At 46.6% G+C, this 17,647-nt stretch overlaps 2 protein-coding genes across 2 annotated transcripts in view; one reads left to right on the top strand and one right to left on the bottom strand.

Moving 5' to 3' along the window:
- Nucleotides 1–3,263, top strand: part of LOC144149404 (nuclear RNA export factor 1-like) — a 36,878-nt gene extending 33,615 nt beyond the window's left edge. Inside the window, exons 23-24 of the mRNA XM_077680964.1 lie at nucleotides 1,537–1,597; nucleotides 2,996–3,263. Coding sequence (XP_077537090.1) covers nucleotides 1,537–1,597; nucleotides 2,996–3,034 — 100 coding nt within the window. The 3' untranslated portion in view covers nucleotides 3,035–3,263. The remainder of the gene's footprint in view (nucleotides 1–1,536; nucleotides 1,598–2,995) is intronic.
- Nucleotides 3,264–4,480: 1,217 nt separating this feature from the next.
- Nucleotides 4,481–17,647, bottom strand: part of LOC144149048 (calcium-activated chloride channel regulator 2-like) — a 62,931-nt gene continuing 49,764 nt past the window's right edge. The window contains exons 3-5 of the mRNA XM_077680596.1: nucleotides 16,948–17,245; nucleotides 12,032–12,138; nucleotides 4,481–6,607 (exon numbers count right to left, since the gene is read on the bottom strand). Of these exons, the coding sequence (XP_077536722.1) occupies nucleotides 6,596–6,607; nucleotides 12,032–12,138; nucleotides 16,948–17,245 (417 nt within the window). The 3' untranslated portion in view covers nucleotides 4,481–6,595. The remainder of the gene's footprint in view (nucleotides 6,608–12,031; nucleotides 12,139–16,947; nucleotides 17,246–17,647) is intronic.

Genomic DNA, 17,647 nt, shown 5'->3' with positions numbered 1-17,647 from the left:
CTGCCCCCTGGCACCTGTATGAATTGCAGTTGTCTAATAAAATTGATTGAAATTAACAAAGGTGCTTTCAAAACAACAGCGGTGGCAATTGCTTTACCGGAATCTGCCCTAATAATGTAAACATCCGGTCGCAGAATTCAAACTGGTGGCCAGAGTCGACGGTGACGGCATGAAGGAAAGATTTTATGGATGCAATCGCAAAGTACTCCGTGCAGCCGGATAAAATTTGCGTGCTTTACAAGGCGCGCTCATCAAAAGCGCGATTAGGATTAAGCTAACCAAGCAGACGGAGTAGCAGCAGAGCGTTGGCGTGCGCCGACATCTCTCGCTTTGCTAAGGACCGAATGACAGACTATAGCGAAATAACCAAAGCCTACCGCCTGGCTCGGAGGACCTTCCCACCTCCGGACCCGGGGTTGAGCCGGGCGGAGGCAGTGCTACTAAGACAGCTTCAAACCGGGTCCCTACCCACCCCGGCTCTGATGCACCGAATGTATCCGGAAGCATACCCTACTGCCATGTGCCAGCTCTGCTGCAGGGAGACTGCAGACCAGAAACACATCTTATGGAACTGTGTCACGAGCCCAATGGAAGCGAGGTCAAGAACCATCCCGCCACGGCTTGCAGAAGCCGCAAGGAGCTACACCTACGAAAATCAACACTGGGCCGTCCAGCAGGTCCTGCGGGCGCTCGCCAGGCATGAGACTCGCGAGTCGGCAACGGCGAGCTCACGTCTCGGATGAGTAGCCACCAGGACGACGCCGAGGCCCGCGTCGCGGCGCGTAAAAACGTCGTTCTGCCGGCCTAAATAAAGTTTAATCAATCCAATCAATCCAATCGCTTTCGCAGAGCCTTCCACATTCAGAAAATCCACATACTACTAGAAGAATCGAATAGTAGATATTCGATCCGCAAATCGAATTATTTGCGGATGTACTATTCGAATCGTATTCAAGTGTTCAAATATTCAAGTATTGCCCAACACCCCTACTGCTGATCTGATTGACAGGCCCATTACTGGGCCAGTGTTTTATTTATTTGTTCGGTCTTGTGATGTTTTTAGGGTATTCGTGACCAGTCTTGAGACTGATCTTTTTTGTCCTCCGCCATTAGAAAAGCGCATTCCGAAGTGCTCTTTCCCTTTCACCATCCAGTTAGCACAATTTGGGTGGTGGCAGCTGGGGCCGTGTCTTGCATGCCTCAAGGATTGCCTTGAAATAGAGCAATAACAGTGCCCCGATGAAACTGAAGGCATCAACGACGACAGTAGGGGTTAACTTGAGGCAGCATTCCAACTGCGCTTACGGAGGAGTTGCGTGCTCTCGGGAATAAACTAAGTGTCTGCCGCGTAGTTGGATGGAAGACTCATTGATCGAACCTGTTCAAAATCAAAATGTCATTTCTTTTTATGACAGGGCTTTGTGAGGATGATGTTTGTGATAGCACAGGGTCTTGTGTGTTTCTGTTGTGGTTGAGGTTGCTAGATGTAACATAAATTTGACGCCTACTGGCTCGCTTTTTTTTTCGTGTGTGCAGGTGCTTGCAGCAGAATGACTGGAACATCCAGAAGGCCTTCACAATCTTCTCGGAACTGAACGTAAGATTCTCCTCTCCTCTCTCTCTCTCTCTCTCTCTCTCTCTCTTGTTTCGCATTTGCCTCCTTTTTGAGAAAAAAAAAAGTAATTGTCAAGTTAGTGCTTCAGAAAAACTGAAGCGGAACGTCTGTAGCAGTGTTTGAGAAAAAACTGGTGCAAAGGCTGCGTGTGCGCCAACGTAGTTTCATACTTGATGTGCTCATTAAGTTTTATCGAGGAAGTATAGTGGGAAAAATTTGTAGTTTAATTGCCCCCTTTTGAAGGAATTGATAGGAATGCGGAATGTGATGCTGCATTGAAATTTGAAGGTTTTTCAACATCGCTTTTTTTTTTTTTTTTTTGGTTTATGAACGTTTTTCGTCACTGCAATGGACCTTGCTCGAGCCTGGTTTCTTCAAATTGAGCGAAGTCGTACGTTGTCTTCGTGTTCCCTTTAAAGGGACCCGTAACCCTCTTTGTGCATTCCAATAAACCTGCACAACATTGAGATTACACTGCCAGGAATATTTGAGCCAACTATCACGTGCACGTGAAGCGGTAAGCGCGCAAATTGCCATGAAAGGCGCGGAAAAACCAACCACGCTGTCTTCAATGCTCCTTATTATGCACCCCTGGCATGGCCTAAACGACGTCATTGAGGCCATGGCTGTCCTATTGGCTGTCACTGGTCAGCTTCGCGGCTTATTTTTTGCATTTCCTGTGACGATCCGCCGTCATAAGCGCCGTGCACCAATCCGTTCTATGCCTGAAACTGTACGCACAGTTTTGGCGTTTTTTTTTTTTTTTTTTTGTGTATTTTGAGTGTGTGCGGAGTTCAGTGATGGACTCAATCCTCCCCTTTCAATGAGACCGCTCGACAACAAACGTTTATTGCATCAAAAACGCCCTACCAGCCTGAGCACTTGCTTGCAAGCAGGCAACTATGCCTGCTTTTTTGTGGCACCAGACCGGAAACAGACCCCTCCACGTTGCGGAGAAAAAGAGAAAACTCCTTGGCCTGGGATATATCGAAGGCCGCCGGACAGAATGCCGTGAGCTGCCCCTCTCTCAGGGAAAGAGTGTGCAGCTTTCATCGCATTGTCCGTGGTTGAGTTGAGAGGGAACAATTATGCATGATTTCTCTTCGCGCGTAGTTGCGGTGATAGTGAACAGATTTTCATAATTCTTGCGGGAGGAGTTTTTTTTTTTTTTTTTTTTTTTGATTGCTGGGACTTTACCCTAAAATACATTCCGAGTAGTCGATGGCAAGTGTTGCAGGGTCCCTTTAAGGGAACTCTGGAAGCACCATTCAGCTGAATCTGCTGTATTTGGCAAGGAATGTTGAGTGGGTTCATCGTGATGGACGCGAGTTCACAAAGCTGCATTTAACTCCCAGTACTTTTTTTTTTTTCCTTTCGCAGGCTCGAGGGAGCATTCCAGCAGAGGCGTTCCAGCCTTGAACCACCACCCATCAACTGCCTGCCATGGATTTTCAGTTCCTGCTAAGAAGGGGAGGGGGGAGCAAGCATTTGCTTTTGTGTACATACGGCTCTATCGAGTCTTGTATATAGGTCATGATAAAGTTGCTCGAGTGAACAAGTCACATTCACATGAGAGAAAAAAAGAGAAGCAATACCTAAATCCACTTTTCACGTGCCTCAATAAAACATTCATCTTGCTTAACAAGTGCCTCGTCTTCTCTGTTTGTCTTACTGCAAAATATTTGATATCCTCCGTTCTTGTAGTGTGTACAAACTGTATCTGATTGCCTCATTCTGAAATGGCGTTTCACGACAAACGTTGGCTGGGGGTGTACACTAAGGACTCGAGTATGCTGGCATTGAAAACTAGTTTGCGCTTGCAAGATGCTATTCTTTGATAGTGTCTGTACCAACAACTGCAGCAGAATAGGTGTTCATAAAGCATTGCCCAATACCCCACTTTGGGTATGTGCTACTCCATGGGTATGTGTTGCTTTTCTAGAAGAACAGTAACTCAAATATGTGGCAAAGATTGGGCCTATAATTTTTTAAAGAGGCCATGCAGACAAAACATGTTTGGTTCATTCGAAAGAGTACTTCGTAGACACTCATACCGACACCATTCTTAACGTAAACTTCACTCAAGCTATATAATTGAGGAAATGGAATGGCCATGCGACTCGCTAGCTCATATCCCACAACAGAACCTATGATGTCATGCACAGCCTTACGATTGGCTGAGGCCGGGAAAAGCAAATGCAAGTTGGGCAGGGTTGATAAGCTTGCAGACTGAGCTATTTTCGGTAAAGCGGAATGCATATTTATTTTATAGCAGCAAGAATGATGGGGTTAGCAACGGAAGTTGCGGAAGTAGATGCAAACGTATCAGTACCAGTGCGCACTGCCGTTGGTACTGCGCGCACTATGCTTGCTGTAGCTTTATATCAGTGCGGCATTGTTTCACAAGATAGTGTGACGTCATGGCAGACATCACGAAACGCAATATGGCAGGAGAATCTAAACGTTAACTTGCATTGATCAATTTCTCGGTGAATAAAGCATCTTTTGCTGCTGAATGCTGCGGGCACTTTAACATTAAATCTTTTGAATAATAAAAACTTGTATTTTGTCTGCATGGCCCCTTTAAGGGGGAAGAGATCTCTAGATCAAAATATCACAGTTATGATGAAAATTGGACGTGTAGTTTCTTGTTCTGATTGTAGATCTAAATTTTGTTTTCGAGTAAAATCGTTTTCGAATCTATTCAAATTTCGAGACACATTAAAAGGATATTGGTGAGGCTTGCACTATGTCACTCGACACTCGAGGCTTGAACCATAGTGAAGCTGGAGGGTTTCTATGTAAGCACTGAAAGACACCATCACGCATTGCATTAGGTTTCAAATTGTTTATTTACACATTCCGTCGTCACTTTTCACTGTGGTAGTAGCCATCGTCATGTCCATCTATATCATTGTCTTCCTCATGCATGATTGGCAGGCCCGGACCGTTTCGTCCGCAGGCCTTCACATTTCTTGCAAAGTGGAACACAGCACGCACTAGAACCGGCTTCACTGCGCGAACTATCTTGTGCTCCCTTCTTGAGGAGCGGACGCACGTGAACTGTTTTCTCAGTGTTTTTTTGCGATCGCCACACGCAGCCTGGACGACACCGGGCGGCGCTCCCCGTAAATAGTGCTCATTGACGCGGTAAGCGGTGGGAGTAACTATGACGGAGATTTTGATGACTTTGCACACCGCACACATTTCGGCCAGTAACAACAGCTCCACTTTTAAAAGACTGCTGGAGAGGTGCAGCTGAACACTGCAGCAGTGAACCGTGTACAAGTCAGAGTCTCTATGTTAAAAGACGTTGCAACCGTGGTACCTAATTAATTCTTTGTTGGCGAGCAGACTTCTGGATATCGCCTACGAATCGCACCCAGGCATCACGTGTACAACGCAACGGCTCCGAGACATATACTGATTAGCTGTTGCCGACCCCTATTCTAGCGTATTAAGTGCGAACTGGGAATATATGATGCAAGGGCAGTCAACATGAGAGCAAAACAACGAAGCAGAACGGCCACTCAGCTTCGCCCGATCACTTTGTTTTGCGGCCCCTACTATCGGAATAACGAAACAGATTTTACGCTTCTGACAATCGTTGCATTTTGTCACTGAACCACGCAATAAGAGCGCTGCACCACGTATTCATGACGGCGACGCAAACCAGCAGTGTTTAATGAAAGTGCACGTTTAAGTTCGCAAAAGCGCGGCACAACGCAGCAGACGAGCTGTCGCCGACTTTTCATTACGTTTTTTCTTTTCTTTTTTATCGCCGGCGAGTGTTGCCGTTTTTTGTACGGTATAGCAGGCAACGACACGGCACCGGAAGTTGCCGCTGTGCCTTATCACCGTAGCCGGATGTTTCTCCGCGCGGCGCAAGTAGGGCGTTACTGGGAATATTTTGAACATGGCGTGAGCCGTTCCCGTGATTTTTTGGACTTAATATGCTGATAAACGACTCCAGTGACGACAAACAAACTGCGTGATACAAGGCAGACGATATCACGCATTCACAGCAAACCCCTTTCAAAAAACGCGCTCTGACACACGGGTCCGGCGCTTTGGCGGAGTGATACACTACATGAGGTGGTGCCATTCTTGAGTTGTAACCGAGTATAGTAGCGTATCTCTTTTTTTAAAGGTAAAAGTGGTCTAACCTGTGCGAAAATGGTTTTCTTCATTTGTTACTCTTTTATTAGGGTGAAGGAACAAGTAAAGGAACATCGTGAGGGAACAAGCACATCGGGAAGGAACAAGTGAAGGAACACACAGGTGAAGGAACATCGCTCTCCCAAAAAAGCACACAACGTGACGGACTATGAAACTGTTCTTGTCACAGTTTCTTCCTGGCTTTTAGAAGCCTCTTCAGCTAGGACCTCATTCCGGGTGTTTTCATCGATTCCTTTCCTGACAGCTCTGACAGCGATAGCTAGGAGAACTGCACCCACAACTAAAATTATGATGCAAACCCCAATTAACAGGAACCACGCAGACGACTCGCTGTCTTCTGTGTCTGTGGAGACCTTTTTTGTAGTACCAATTTCAACTTTTGTAGGGGCCGCTGTTTCAGTCGTGACAGTCGCCCCAGTTTCGGTCGTGGCAGTCACCCCAGTTTCAACGCGCCGAGGCACGTACACGGCTTCGTCAACATATGAGGTTTCGGAACTCGGGCCGTAACTGTTTGTGACGCGAATTGCTATCACCCCAGTTTCAACGCGCCGAGGCACGTACACGGTTTCGTCAAGATATGAGGTTTCGGAACTCAGGCCGTAACTGTTCGTGACGCGAATAGCTATCCAGGCAGTCCAGTTATATTCTCCGTCGCTTCGAAGACTTCCGAAGGTTGCAGGCAGGGCGATGGTTACGACGTGTTTGGCACCAGGCGGAAGGGGGTCGAGATTGCACTGGTGATTTCCATTTGGTTGTCAAAGTTTGACTTCAGTTGGTTGAAGCTTTCACTTGCTCGAATGGTCACACCTGAAGCTACAAAGAAAGAAAAAAACACAGGTGAGACGTTGCTCGTCGTGAAGCCCGCAAAATGTGTTCTCAGAATTCCCCAGGAGGTCTATTTCATTGATAAGCGCACATCGTGAGTTATGATGCCTTTAAAAAAGTAATTGGAAGCACGAATGTCGCACGACAAGAAATTCTTCCGAATGCGCGTTCTGGTTTGTTATATTGAGCGAATGCTCTGCATGTTTTCAGCAGAACAATTAATTTGGAGTTTGGTAATGATGCAACTAACATACAAAGGGTGATGAAATAAAACCGGCTCGTACGTATCTAATAAATGAATCAAGAGGCATAGCGGCGGATGTGGTAAGATAGTAAAAATATATATAAGGAAGAAAAATAAATTGGGTATTTATTTTCAAAAATCGCCAAACGCGCTGGACCACTGCTCGCGGCTTCACAGTGAACGTATTTCACATACCACCAGCCATAATGACCATGCTGTCGAGCACAAAGTAGACATGAAAGAACAATGAGCTCTTTCTCGCTTCTACTGGGATCTGCGCTTAGTTCAAGCGCTGCGTCATCTATATTTTTATACACCGGTCTACCTGGCATGGCAAAACGAGTGTCGTTCAAACACGCCTCCTGAGACATTTCTCACTAGTATTAAAATATTACAAAGAAAACGACCTATGTGTTGTGCGTGGTCCGAATTCATATTAATCTTACAACTAGACTTGTGATACGTGTTGAAAAATTTGATTGAAGGCACCTCCATAAGTGACATCAAGGGGATTTCCGGCCACGATGTACAGTCGCTTAGTTGTACACATTCACCGTTCTAGGTCCCGAGCATCACCCATGCAGACAGTCGCTTTGCTGACCGACGACTGCGTCACTGCGTGGCCCGTATCTTATGTCTTGGGTTTCAAAAACACTGGCTTTAATCAACAGCGTTTAAAACAAAATCATAAGACGTTTCGCCACCTTTGCAAGTGGCATCGCAAGTAACAAACTGGCCCATAAAAGACACAACCAATTTATCAGGCACACCATAAACACCCGGCGGGGGGCCATGATTAGCATATACTGTTGCGTCACGGCAAATACACCACGACTCCATAAATTTTCGGGGGCCCCACCGCTGTTCATGTGCTAGTGTTTTTGTGTTGGCGTAGTCAAACAAGTGTCCATTTTTTTTAAGCAGTGGTCAACCAGTTCTGTCAACCAGTTCTGTCCGTTGGTCCAGCCAGTGTTTTTGAAACCCAAGGCTTTTGAAACCCAAGGCCTGGCTTAGGGAACATTTTTCACGTATCTTATCTCGTGGACTTCGGCAAGCCCACTGGGAGTGCGTCATCACCTTTGACATCACAAGGAAGGCGGTCCGGCCTCGATCGGACGATACTAAAAGAACTGCGTTGATCCGTCCACCTGGGATTTGCGGCCACGATGTACAGTCGCCGAATTGTACCCCTTGATGTTTTAAGTAGGCGTTGACTTAATCAACCAAATACTTTGCCCTGTTTGTTGGGGCCATCAATCTCCCGGTTTTGAAATATGATCTGAATTTCTATTCTGTGTACCCTAATGGGTGTAGACGTGTGCATTTACCGTGCACGCATCGGCGCGTATCTTTCTACACCGGTGGTCTGGTTGTTGCCATGTCGAACGCTTCAGCGTATAATCATGGCTTCTGCGCTTTTTGTGCCCTAGGGCCTCGTTAGTACTGTCGACATGTCTTGCGTGGGTTCTGCTTTGTGATGGCGACGTCTAAATCAACCCTGGACTAAAAATGGAAGATGTACTCATATTCCCAAGCGAGAACATCTTGAAACTATTTCCGCACTCGGTGAATTAAAACAAAATGTAGCAAACATTAACGCCAAGATTAGTTCAATCGAGCAGACAATCACCACTTTTTCTCAGTTCACAAATAATTTTGATGCTGTAAACGATTCGGTTCGACAAACCAAACAGCCTCCAAGAAACTAGTGAAGAGCTCGTTAACGTCGTTGACGATGCAGCAACAGAATGCGCAGGAACAACCTCATTGTGAAGGGCCTCCCTGAGGTTGAGAAGGAAGACTATAAAGAATCTGGAAAAAAATTGTAATTTCCTCACTACCCACCTTCAGCCTAACACCTGCGAGATTGACGTGCCCTTCGTGTTGGCCAACCGCGACCAAATTTCCAGTGACCCATTATTGTCAAGTTCCTAAATTTCGAATGAAAAAGTGAAGCGTTCAGCAATGCTAGCAAGCTCAAAGATATCAAGCAGAAAAAAGTTTGGCTGGAGAATTCGACGAGAATTTTTCGCCGAGAATCCAGTTGGCGCGGAAAAAAAAAACTTCTGAGAGTTTGCCAAGGGTAATCGCGAGGAAAATGAGCACTTTCAGGTACGTTTCCATAGCCTCCATTCTTGAGGCCATATTTTTCCTTACAACGCGGCGACAGGCGGTGTCTTTCAGGTCTCCACAAGGAGGGAACAGCCTGTCGAATGGTAACAAGTACGAGTGGAAAACAAACCGCTTACCGTGCTTACCCGATTCTAACGCGCAATTTCTTTCCGGAAAAACTAGGCCGAAAAATCGCCTGCGCGTTAGAATATGATACGAAACCGAAACTGCCGAAACAGCGGGAATTTCGTCCCACCAATCGCCATCTCAAGATGGCGGCAAAGCTTTTAGCAACGATTTTTCAGACACAGGAAGCATAGGTATAGTGAACTAGAATACTTCTATTTCGCTGTAGCATAGGTGCCTAGGTTTTTCTATCGGTGTTCACACAAGTCGTCAAATTGTTCCACTTGCGCGCTTATAACAGCAATGGCAGCAGCGGCAACGAAGGTGCGCCGCTTCCACGGCTTACAAGCGGCTCCCACGCGTTCAAAACGAGCGTTCGGCTGAAGCGTGCGCCTCTGCATGGAGAAGCTCGCGGTATGGCTGTGCGAAGCGTGGACCGGCCCGATCCCATCGACCATGGCTAAACGTTCGTTCGGAAGTGTGGCATCGTGAATGTGCTTGACGGCCCCGAGGACGAGATGTGGTCAGCGGAAAGCTACAGGGAGCTCTCGGATAGCGACAAGGAGTGAGATGAGTGCGATTACTTCGGGGAAAAAATCGGCCATATCTCTCCCATTCGTTTGTCTGGGTCACAAAGTTCCGTGCGCATTACAATCGGAGGTGCAAGTTTTTTCGTTTTTTTTTTTTTTTTTCTGGAAAATCGGGTGCGCGTTAGAGTCGGGTAAGTACGGTACTTCCTATGGGCCATCCGTTATTGGGGGCAAACGTCGACCCTTTGAAGGCATGTATTCACACCTGCTCAGCTGACATGGTCATTAGCACCGAAACGTGGCTTTCGGATAACATTGAAAACAGCGAGCATGCTCTTCCAGGCCGATTTCTTAGACAATTCCGAAAGGACAGGATTGACTCCCGAGGTAAAGGTGTTGTGACAGCAATAAAAGAAAACTATAAGCCAAAGATAATTGCCGTAGATTCTCCTCTTGAGCTTGTCTAAATGTCTGCCTGTTTTAATGGGACAAAATACATCTTCGGTGCCTGCTACCGCCCACCTGATCCGAGTTCATCGAATACCTAGCTATCTCGCTCGAGGAAGTCAGAGCAAAATTTCTTGATTCCATAATTACCTTGGCTGGAACCCTGCCACAGACTGTTCAACATTGCTTATTAACCTGCAGAATAACCGAGCCGAATGTGCTGTTTCTTCATATGATGCAGCTTTTTCAGTCAACGCCGCTTGTACTTGAGCCTTCACGCGGTTGTCATGCACTGGATCTAGTTTTAACAAATAATCCCGATAATTCCTCCGCGCATATATCACATCCTTCACCGCACGCTGCCGCTACCACGTCCCCATAAAACAACATTTGGAAAGTGTATACAGTTAAACCTGGATATCAGGAAGGTGACAATAAATTTCTCATTTTTCATTGCGTGCAGGTTTCGAGTTAAGGCTCGCGTGAATGAAGTAGAAACGAAACCAGAGTGCTAAGCATCAGCCTCGGTGGGCTCGCCCTTCAAAGACTTATTTCATAGCAAAACTGCATGATTCTCGCCTGCTGCGTTCCCACGAGGTTAGTCTCTGCACGGCTCTGCATAAAAGCAAGGTCACTTACCCCGTATTCACAAACGTCGCTTAAGTATCACTTTGGCTTTTGACACTTTCGGTGCCCTACCGCGTTTCATATCCCTGAAACATATATGATGAAAGAATACTTTTCGCGTATTTAATGCTCTTTTCCGCACTTGAGAGGGTGCTATAACTGGGATAATGTAGAGGGCGGCGACATTCTTCTTTCTCGTCGGCGGAGACGGCATTCAAAATTGCGAGCGTGGGCTGGAAAGACCAACTGGCAGCAAAAATCATCACCTACGAGCCGATACCACAGGTAGCTGTAGAGATGCGCGACCACACGCCGACAGCCAGGACAGCACCTAACCGACACCGTTACCACACGTGGAAAACACAGGGTAGTTTGCAATGCGGGCGAAATTCGCGAAATGGGTGCATTTCTCCAAATGATTTTCTATAAAATGTAAAAAAGCAACAATGGATAAACAGTATCGAATTTGTTACTCTACCCTAAAACGATGCCCCAGCTGCGCCGATCGATCAGCAGTCCCACCAGAAAACCGCACTATAAACGGCATTGTGTTTCGGCCAACCGCATTCTAAGCGGTATGCTTATGCATTGAGTTGTATGGGAGGTGTATCCGTGATCACAAAAACCCGCGTTATATCCGGTCCCACACTATAAGCGGTTACGTTATAAATGCCCTACACTGTACTCGCAAACAATGGACGAAACGAAGCGTTCTGGCGGGGATTTTAAAACGAAAAGACGCCCTTTCGAATGAGATTAAGATGGGCGCCATACCGTATGTAGAGCCCGAGCGGCGAGCCGTCGAAAAAATGCCATTTTCGCATCGAATACTGGCGGATTTTAGCGGTCGTCGGTGCTATAAATTGATATTGTGGCTCAAATACATACTGCTGGGTCTGGATATTTGGCTGACAAAAAATAGCTCTACTTTCCGAAAATGGCAGTTCTGAAAAATCGATTTTTTGGTCATATTTCGGGATTCCAAGAGCCGCGTCTCCCCCTAAGAGGTCGGGCAAGATTCATATTTGTTTTTGTGCACATGAGCCATTCAAGGTAAGTAACCAGGAACATAAAAGGGCTTTTTTCACTCCCTGTGACCGTCACGGTTAAGAGGTCGAGGAAGAATCATTTGATGTTGTGCACATGAGCCATGCAAGGGAAGTAACCGGGGACATAAAAGGGCTTTTTCCCTCCCTGTGACCGTCACAGCTTCAGAGAACGAGCAAGATTCATTGTTGTTTTTGTGCACATGAGCCGTGCAAGGAAAGTAACCGGGAACGTAAAAAGGTTTCCTTCACTCCCCGTGACCGTCACAGATGTACTCACCATGCCAGCGTGACAGTAAATAAGCGGGTGGTGTGCATCACCAGGGGTTCTGAATTCGTCGAACACGCCATATCTGAAGTGGGCCAACTGGTGCACGAACACGTACGCTGGAACGAACACATACCCACCTCGTCAAAAAGTGTGTTTAACGGCATACTTTGTCGCTTCAAAGGGTGCCTGCCCTATAATCCCATTCAGGATGCACCAAGAACGCCACTGAAAAAAAATTCTGGCTATATCGACATCACGGCACTTATTTCAAGTGACCTTCACCAACTGCACTCTACAAACTAATCAGATGCTGGCCGCTAGGCAAATATTGATAAAGGGCGAGTTAATGCGACTGGACATCTACCGCGCAAATCTAAAACACTGTGTACCTATTCGGCCCGTTGGATCCTCCGGTTAAGGCTGGGATTGCATCTCTCGTTTCAATGCCTCTTGTCACTTAAATCACCGCTTATTGTTCATTAGTCTCAGCGCGAAACAAGAAAGCGGTTGCCTTCACACCGTCGGCCGCGATCAAGGCAGTCCATCTGGTGCTTTCTAAAGAAGGGGGGTGCTGTGCAAGATCTATTTCCCTCTGAATGCAATCCCGGTTAAACCACTCTACTTAATTAAAAGGGGGCGTTAATACACACCTGTTAAATTTGAAAGGAGAGCCTTTTCTGACTCACTAAGCTCTACTCGGCCACCAAGACGTGTCTGGACAAAAAATGTACAAATATTAAAAAACGTTCTACTTTCTCGCTAAGTGACGTCAATGGTGACGTCGTAGAGTGAACACTAAAATAGTTTTCAGTGGGTAAGCTTCCCAACAGCACACTAGTGATACGCTGGAACAGAACCAGGGCACCCCCTGCAACTCCACTGTCATGCTTCTCAGCAGTGGGTGAGGTCGGCAGCCTCCAATCACACGAACATGATCCTGTGACGTCAGAGACCGACCCAGAAAGTGGCTGGGGAGCCGCACTGCTTCATCTCTTTTTCTGAATCATCATCATCATCATCACCATCACCAACCTATCTACGCTCACTGAAGGGCAAAGGCCGCTCCCATAGACGTCCAATTATCCCGGCCCTGTGCTAACTGCGACCAATTTATCCCCCGCAAACGTCTCGTGTCATCTGCCCACCTAATTTTCCGCCACCCTCTGCCACGCTTGCATTCTAATGACCAACGGTCATCTTGCCTTTGCATTATATGTCCCGCCCACACCCATTTCTTCTTCTTAATTTCTACTAATATGTCCTTAACACGCGTTTGTTCCCTGACGCATTCCGCTGTCTTCTTGTCCCTTGATGTTACCCCTATCATCTTCCGTTCCAAAGCTAGCTGAGTCATCCTCAATTTAAGTTGAACCTTTTTTGGTGAGCCTCCAAGTTTCTACTCTGTATATGAGTACCGGTAAGATGCAGCTGTCATACGCTTTCTTCTTTAGGAACAATGGTAGGCTGCCATTCATTATCTGAGAATGCCTGCCGAGTGAACTCCACCCCATTGTTATCCTTATTACTTTGCCTCATGGTTGGGATCCGGGTCCACTTCTTGGCATAAGTAGATATACAGTAAAACATCGTTACAAGAGACACTCAAGGGACCCAAGAAATGTGCCTCTAGTAACCAAGGTCTCTTATATGCGATATTGCTAACATGGCAGACATAGGAAAACTAGCCAAACAGCTTTTGTTCAGATGTCTCTTATAACCAAGTGTCTCTTGTAACGAGGTTTTACTATATTTGGGTACCACTCCACTGCCTGGCCACCTATCTAAAACCGCAGTGTCCAGTGCGGTAAGCATGCTTAGCAATTCGTCCCCCGAGTTACTTAGCAAGGCAATGTCATCGCCAAATCTGAGGTTGCTGAGGTATTCTCCATTAACCCTCTCGCCCACCTGTTCCCGATATGCTGTGAATAATATCGGATAGATTGTGTCTCCTTGTCTGACGCCCTTCCTTATAGGTATTTTACTGCTCTCCTTATGGAGGACAACGGTCGCTATGGACCCATTGTAGATATCCTCTGGTATTCTAACGTAATTCTCGTCTACACCCCGATTCCGAAATGCCTTAATCACTGCTGAAATTTCGAGCGAGTCAAATGATTTCCTATAATCTATGAAGGCTGTATATAGGGGTTGACTATACTCCATGCATTTCTCTATCACCTGATTGATCATATGAATATGGCATGAACCCTGCTTATTCGTTAGGTTGGATGAAATCTAAGGTGCCAGAAATTCTGTTAGCGATTACCTTGGTAAGTACCTTGTAGACGACTGACAGTAAGCTGATCGGCCTGTAATTTTTCAAATCCTTTAAGTCACCTTTATCGATTGGGATGATGTTCGCGTTCTTCCAAGATTCCGGTACACTCGCGGTCATTAGCAATAGGTATACAGGTTTGACAGTTTTTCTAGTACAATTTGCCCGTCATCCTTCAAGAGGTCTACTGTTATCTGATTCTCACCAGGTGCTTTGCCCCCTACAAGTGCTGTACCTCCGCAGCGATGGCTCAGAGGTACAGCACTCGCCTCCTATGCGGGAGGTACTGGGTTCGAATCCTGATATACCACCGGGCACCCACCGGTTTTATTAACGGGTACAGGCGCCCCTGTTCAAGTGTAAAGGGGAATCCACGCCTGGAAAGCTGTCTTTACCCTTCCAAGTGGCCCCTGACCCTTGTCCATCTGGTGGGGCCCCCGGCCATCATGCCACGTTACGCCATTGCCGGGGGTGAAAAAGTCTGGCGGAATGTCCTGCCACAGACGGTTGCGAGTTGAGCGTCCACCGTGGCTGTGGAAAGCAACATGTGCATTCGTGTGCCTTGGTGGCGCCAGGCACCTACCGGTAAAATAGGTACAAGCCACTCCCCGGCCTGGCGCTCGGCCCTAGTGTGGGACTACAATGCTGGGGAAGTTCACCCGGCTTGCACTTGCCCCTATGGAAAGGGGTGGCTGCAAAAACGCAGGTTTCTTTTTATTACTTTTTCTGTCGTTACTGGTGATTTATTGATTGATAAATCTTTATTTGCGAGCCTGAGCAACACCCCTAGGGTGTTGGCCTGAGACTCAGATGTTAGGGCGCCCACCTGGTGGAGGGCATCCTTAGTCCGGGATACCCTGGCTGCCATTACTAGTGAGATGTCTATCTCCTCTGAAGTACTTCCTCGTTCGGTATTATCTTGGATGTCTCGGCTACTGTACAGATCTTTCGAGAGCTCCTCGGCTACTGTAACTATTTGACCCCTATTTGGGATAACATTGCCTTGCTTGTCTTTAAGTGTATACATCTGATTTTCCCCATGCCTAGACGCCTCTTTACTGCTTTCAGACTGCGTCCATTCTTTACAGCATGCCTCATCCTCTCAATATTATACATGGTGTATGTCAGCTGTCTTACGCTTATAAACTTCGAAAGCTCTACTAGTTCTATTCTGTCAGCTGGGGTGGTGATTGTCTTGCTTTGCCGATTTTTTATTAAATCTTTCGTCTCCTGGGAACGTTTATCATTATGTTATCTAGAGATCGTACCTCCTACTTCTACTGCACACTCAATGATAATGCGTGTTAATATTCTCGTAGGCTTCCTGTGTCGTAAATTCTGCTTTCTCGGTTAGAGCTGAATATCGCTTCTGCAGTGCGATCTTGAATTCTTCAACTTTACGGCTTACTGTTAGCTCATTGATCGGCATCTTTCGTACTAGCTTGTTAAAGCTGGCCTAATTCGAGATCTTACCATACGGTGGTCACTACACCTCACCCTTCCGAGCATGCACTTACACATCCTGCACAAACGCCAGGGTCATCGATAGTATGAAGCCTATTTCACGTTTATGCTTTCCATTCGGGCTCCTCCACGTTCACTTCTTGCTCTCCCATTTGCACAAGAAGGTAATCATGATGCGTACATTATTCCGTTCGGCGAACTCGACTACTCAGCCCCTTCTGTTATTTGTACAACCCAGGCCATACTTCCCAACTGTTTTGTCTCCAGCCTGCTTCTTGCCTACTTTAGCATTGAGGTCTCCCATAACCGATATACCGTGTCCTATTGCGAATTCCGCGTCTTCATAAAGGCATTCAACTAGTTGATCGTCGTGCCTGAATGTAGGTGCGTAGCCCTGTAACACCTTGAATTTGTACCTCTTATTCAGCATAATTACAAGACCGGCTACCCTTTCGTCAATGCCATAGTATTCGTCTATGTTGCCCGCTATGCTTTTGTTAACTAGAAATTTCCCTTTGTTCTTTTCTGTCTACTAGACCACGGTAAGATAAGAGGTGTCCATTTTTCAGCACTGTAAAGGCCTCAGCTGTCCTATAGACTCGCTAAGCCTTATTACATCCCATTTAATGTCCTCTGATTGCTTGAACAACACCGCTAGACTCGTCTCGCTATATAAAGTTCTCGTGTTAATCGTTGCCAGGTTCAGATTCCAATGGCGGCCTGTCCGGATCTAGGGATTCTTAACACCCTCTGCTGCGTCACAGGTGTGACCACCGCCGTGGTCACTTGCTTCGCAGCCACTGAAGACTGAGGGCCAAGGGTTAATTGGTGTGTTCATGAAGTGGCGAATCCTGCTCTTGTGAGGGAGCGTGTTGCCGGCAATGGTCGTCGGGATCAGCCCGCACCCCAAGGCCCCATTTTGCCATTCCATCATCAAGAGAATTTTTTTTTAATCCGGAGGGGAATTGTGCGGCACCGGGATTCGATTCAATGTCCTTCTGCACGTGAGGCGGGTGCTGTATCCTCTACACCAGCGCTGCAACCTTTTTTCTGGTTATCTCAACTTGTTTGAAGCTTACAATAAAATTGGTGTCATTGTTATGAGGACAAAGTCTTTTTAATGAGCCCAACTTCTACATTTTTATTCCACGTTTAAAGGAGTGTTGAGAGGTGCAAATGGACTTGCCTGTTAAGTCGTACCCACTCGCCGTCATGTTTTGGGTTTGCGCTAAGAATCCGGGTGCCAGCTGGATGAAATGTCCGGGTTCGCTACACATTCTTAGCTGTTGCGTGAACGGCACGTCACCAGTTATGTTTGCTGGCAGGTTAATGCGCACGTCGCTCCGTTCGAACGAGTTGGATGACAGGGCCCGGGCTCTTTTCCTCTCGGGCCACGAGAGTGAGAACTCAATCCTTACGCGCTTAAAGTAAACAGTGCCGTTTGTTGCCTGGTGCAGAAATTCAGAGACGGTAGCAAACAACACCTGCGGGAGTAAGAAACAATAAAGACATGTACAAAGCTCTGTTTAAGTGGTGGTGAAGTTTTTTTTTTTTTTTTTTGCTTCGTATAACATGTACAGGGGCCACAAAACGTAAACGAATCACAGGGTTGGATATTTTTAGCGGATTTCTCCCCCATATGCTTAGCCAGCAACCTCTAAGCGACTGTTCAAGGAATTCATTCCAAAATCGCGCAGCACATATTTTATTTATGCTGGAAGCTGCATAAAATAAAAATTACTCTAATTTCAAAGCCATGCTATGTTTACTTTTTTGGGCAGCTGTGCAGTGTGTATATGTCCCGAATATCTCCACCTGCGCTGACCTCTCTGTTCCCATCAAAATATAAAAAAAGTATGGTGGAGAAAAATAGGTAGCTGAAGGGC

This window comes from Haemaphysalis longicornis, unplaced genomic scaffold (assembly GCF_048455015.1).
Source record: "Haemaphysalis longicornis isolate Haplotype H1 unplaced genomic scaffold, Haemaphysalis longicornis Haplotype H1 scaffold_8, whole genome shotgun sequence".
Lineage (NCBI taxonomy): Eukaryota > Metazoa > Arthropoda > Arachnida > Ixodida > Ixodidae > Haemaphysalis > Haemaphysalis longicornis.
This window is presented reverse-complemented; position numbering and strand designations above follow the sequence as displayed.